Source organism: Ambystoma mexicanum, chromosome 13 (genome assembly GCF_040938575.1).
Source record: "Ambystoma mexicanum isolate Mex_15411 chromosome 13, UKY_AmexF1_1, whole genome shotgun sequence".
NCBI classification, from domain to species: Eukaryota; Metazoa; Chordata; class Amphibia; order Caudata; family Ambystomatidae; genus Ambystoma; species Ambystoma mexicanum.
The window spans coordinates 70042981-70047856 of record NC_090938.1 but is presented as its reverse complement, the minus strand read 5'-3'; the positions used below and the strand labels follow the sequence as shown (position 1 = coordinate 70047856).

Here is a 4876-nt window from a genome sequence, read left to right as displayed (position 1 = left end):
GGATAGCATCTGGTCCAGGGGCACGATTAGGAAGTTGCTTATTAATAGCCCCCTCTACCTCTTCTCTAGTTAATCGGAGTTGACATCCTCTAGGCCCACTATAAGGAGTTAGAGGGTTTGCTCTATATAGGGAGCTAAAATGATTCGACCAAGCCACTCCACTAACATTATTTTCTTTATAGGTTTTTACTCTTTTATGGGCAGGCCCATTGGCCATGTATTCCCAAAAGGTCTTAGAGTCCCTTGACTGCACAGCCTGAATAAGTCCTCCCCAGCCTTGTGCTTCTAACTGGGTCCTCCTCTTTGCCAGGAAAGATTTATAACGCACCCAAGCAGTGACTATCTCACGACGGGTGCTATCTTTTGCCTCCAAAATATCCTTAAGATCCTTCTGTGCCATCCGGCAAGATTCATCAAACCAGGTTTCCAGATTCTTCTTCCCTTTTTTAAATTCCCTTTGGAAAATTGCAGACCTAGAGTTCCAAATCTTTTGAAATGCCAGAGTTATGGAGAAATTAACCAAGTAATTGGAATGATCCAATGGGATTGAGATGGGAGGGCAGGTGAATGTTGTTCTAGTGGCGCTTGTTTAGTCAGGGAACATAGATAAAGTTGGAAATCTTATTAGAACGAAGGGATGTATAACCAGTCTACTGATTAATGAAAATGTCCTAAGGTTGAAGTTTCTTTTCCTCATTGGGAGGTCATCAAATGTAGTCAGAACATGGGTGTGAGATGGCTCTAGATGCACAGAACCATCCCTTGATGGAGGCTCCATTGTCATTAAATCAATTCCCTGCCAAGCTCCAGATGAATTAATCTGGAACTACCCGGCAGACTGACAGATATTACGGAGCCGATACCAACAAACACAACATTGTATGTTCGTGTATAACTATAGAGGAGATGGAAAGTGATGTGATCTGCTTGCTAAATTAGAGAGCTGGGCACTGGGTCCCAAGACTAGGCTTTTCCTCTTGATCAAATCGTGTGACCCTGGGCAATTTTTTGTTAGTCTAGTTTTCCTTAACTGCTCATATTGAGATCACCTAAAAGAGATTGTGTTCACACTACACAGCAAACAAAAAAAAAGCTGAATAATTTTTCCCTAAAATGTAAGCAATGTAATTCATTTATTAACATATTTAATTAACACATCCTGTTCAGGACTGAAGAGTGTTTACAGCATTATGTGGTCAAAATGCCATAACCATTGCTTGAGAGAGTGAGAGAGGGTGAAAGATTTGAGGCCACATCTAGAAAAACCACTCTGAGCATTTCGTATAAAATGTCAAAGGATAAACGAGATGTGGACATTTGGGTCACAGTGATTTATGAATGGGCCTTGCAGTCGAAGAGTGCCCCGGCTTCTAAGACAGCAGACCATATTCCTGTGAACGTAAGTAGAAGCATTTGCTTGCTGGGGTTTGCATTTGAGCATTTCTAACGTGAGCAAATGTGCTTCTAGGTGTTTAGTTGCTGCATTCAAAGGTGAGCTTTGGTGATTGTGGAGCGGAGATCAGGCTTGGAAGTAAATACGTGGCTCATTCCGGAGACTGTAAATACTCACCTGGCATGTGGTGAAGGAATTATTTCCTTTGGAGCCTCTAAGGAGGTTTGCATCCAGATCACGTGGTGTTTCAAAAGAGACAGTCAGAATCTGAGTAGCCAGGTGCCTGCATCAGATGGTAGAGTGCAGTGCCTGGAGAAATCTCCTCATGTCATCAATAGGAACAGTAGGTTTGATCATATGACCTTATTATGAGCTTGAGGAACCAATGCATTTTCTGCAATGGGAATTTTGAAGGTGTTCATGGGGGCCTCTACACCCCCATCTGCTGGGCCTTGGCATCTCTTAGGATCAGGAAGGGACACTGGAGTAGGGAGGAGACTCAGGCACATTTCAGAAGTCATCAGGTTTTTATTTTCTTCCAGCTGACAGTACACATCATACACCTTGAACACCTCTGGAACTTTGCTCAAATTGCTAAGTGTACCCAGCCTTATGCTCAGTCCTAGGGAGGTGAGCTAATGGTTTGGTCACAAGGACAACTCCTTCCTATCTATGATTTGTTAACTCATATGACATGATCAATGAGCTGTTCCTAATTCTACTTTGAGATTTGCTCTCATATCTGCCACTCGAGCCTCGTCTAAACCAGTTCTGCTCACTCCTAGACCCCTTCCTTGTCCCCTGGATCAACACTTCGTAAAAAACTGTCCAGTGAGGTCAGAGTGAGTTAGCACAATGCAACCATTTTGGCTGGTCAACCAAGTATCCATTTTAAAGTGCCTGACCTTGTCACAAAACCTAAAATGGCTACCCTCATTACAAAATGCCTGACCTTCCCAAATTTGCCTAAAACTTGATACCTGTGCTAATTTGGATTTAGATTCTTTGATAATATATCATAACATTTACTACCTAACACATTCTCTTCTCTTCATGTTATTCTGCCACCATAACTAAATCACCCCTTAAAGCGCTGTCCTGTAAAGCACTATAATTCTAATTTTTACACCATTTAGAGTAAATACTCACCTCACCAAATTAACTGTGTTTGGTTTGAGGGGGAAGGGGTCTATCTCCACTACATTCAGTTTGAGGGAGGGGGGATAATCATTCCTTTGAAAAGGATTTGGTTAGAGTTGCTGGGTAAAGTTGCCCAAGTACTAGCCATCTGTCATCCCTGAAATCCAGTGGAAGTTTGCATCCCATTAAATGTTGAGCACGATGTTGGATTCTAAAAAACCCACCCTGAGATGCTGTTGTGCAGTCCTGACTGTAGTCTGGTTCGATGCAGGACAGAGGGCAAACAGAGCCATTGACAACATGTAAGTCTCACATTCCAAAATTAGAAATGGCAGAAGGATGTTTTTCAGAGAGGTGAGCTTTCTTCATCTTCCCACTTGCCAACATATGAGATATCCTTCTGTTGAACCTGATCATAACGAAGGGGCTCAGGGATGGAAAACAGTAAGAAAATATCACACGGATGTCTGATAAAATTAAGGACTGTTTCCTTATGATATTGGTGTAAGCCATGATAGCCATGTCAACACCATAAAAGAAAACATAGAGGGCGACCAGTTGGATGATGGTTTTGGCAGCTTGGGCCTCTGCTCCCATTGTCTGGTTCTTGCGGGAAGTCTGAACGTACCGAACACGCTGCTGGTGGATCCTCAAGGTCAGCACGATGTGACCACTGGCAAGAATCATGATGACGACAGGGATAACATCGATTCCGAAGAAGTACATTTGAGATAGAACATCCTCGGCACTTGAGAATCTGCTAACACGAAGTGTGTAGCAGAACCCAAGGTTAACAGCATTTACAGGGATGGTGTTATTCTCAGGCGCAACTGTGTTGAGGGGCACCACAACATATGACAAAAAATTGACAAGCCATGAAATAGCGAAAGAAGGAATCAGATAGCTTGGAAGTCTTAGTTTGAACTTGCCCCATAGAGAGGTAATCGGGGCAATAGTCACAGACTGGAACACACTCAAGATGCACGTGGTCGTGACGGAAAGTGCGCGGGTCACTCTGTACAGGTAGATGACTGATTTACAGCCAGTGCTGGTGAGGACTTTCTTTGCCCCAAAGAGCGTTGTTACATGGGGGACTCCACGCAACATAAGCGACGTCAGATTGGCGAAGGCCAGATGTGAAACAATACTCTCAACAGGTTTCAGGGTGTGGTCTGTAGCCCACACATACACATAGAATGCCAATATGGCAAGATTGCCTAAACACCCCAAAGCCATCTGCAGGAGGATAATCCCACCCTGAGCAAGGTCTAACAGGTGCATTATTCTTGCCCTTTTCGGGTGTAATTGGTTATGGTCTTGATGAGTCGCTTATGATTGGTCCGGCTGGATCTGCAAGGACAATAATTTTGAGGTTAGAAACAATTGTAGTATAGTGATTTTCTATAATTTATGCTTGTACATTCTCCCAGTAAGAGACTCTTTAAATATGCAATCTTGGCCCCACCTTTTTTCTACAATATGTGTGAGCAGTCCATGGGCACATGTGATGTTCATGGGACCGCTGCACCCCCCAGCATTATCACACTTGTTCGCACAACTGATACACTATTGCTTGCAGCCTCTGGCTCCATGCCAAGTGTCCCACTAGAAAATGTAAGTGCACTCTCAAGAGTGATTGCCACAGTGATTGCCATTGCGGTGACCAGTGCATGTCGAGTACAACGAAAGCACATGAGGACTAACACATGGATAAAAAGAGCAGCGAAATCAGAATGTATTCTGGAGCTTAAACTTGCAATCGTCAAATTGCAGGAACTGAGGGGAACTTTGGCATGCCAGGCACATTTTTTGTAGTGCATTCCTTGAACAGATACATCTGATAATATGCACGTTTCTCTTCAAAGCAGCTCATTGTGGAAATGCATGCTCACCTGAGCCGTTTCTGGGGGGACTGGCCGGGGGCTATTGCCCCGGGTCTTTTGGTTCTAGCCCTGGATAGAAGCGCAGGAGCTACAATCAGAAGGCTAGCTAGCCCTGAATCGCGACAGTCCTGACATTAGAGTAGCCCCAGGTCTTTTCCAGACTTAGCAACACTCCTGATGCCCACTTGCATTTTAGGTTCGCCACCCCATCCTCTCAGATAGTTTTTAATAACAACAGTGCCACATTTGCACAACATCATTACTTTTCTGAATCAGGACAATTACAATTCATCTATTTTATGTTCATTTTTGTTGGCATTTGCGTAGTGCACATCTCCAAGTTGGCCTTGAGGCGTAGCCAGGATTGTCTACTAAGTGGGGCCTGAAGCTAATGCAGTTCGGACCAAGGCAGTGACATTAACATCTGTAAATGCCTAGACAGCACTGCTGAGTTGGTATT

The 4876-nt window shown here is 43.8% G+C and overlaps 1 protein-coding gene across 1 annotated transcript; it reads right to left on the bottom strand.

The window, feature by feature from the left end:
- Positions 1 to 2842: 2842 nt before the first annotated feature.
- LOC138520258 (olfactory receptor class A-like protein 1) lies at positions 2843 to 3814 on the bottom strand. The gene has a single exon (XM_069632720.1). It carries the CDS (start codon positions 3812 to 3814, stop codon positions 2843 to 2845), a length of 972 nt encoding a protein of 323 aa, XP_069488821.1.
- Positions 3815 to 4876: the final 1062 nt, after the last annotated feature.

Bases quoted from the DNA above. Each gene is read 5' to 3' on its own strand.
- LOC138520258 (XM_069632720.1), bottom strand. From the start codon at position 3,814: ATGCACCTGTTAGACCTTGCTCAGGGTGGGATTATCCTCCTGCAGATG.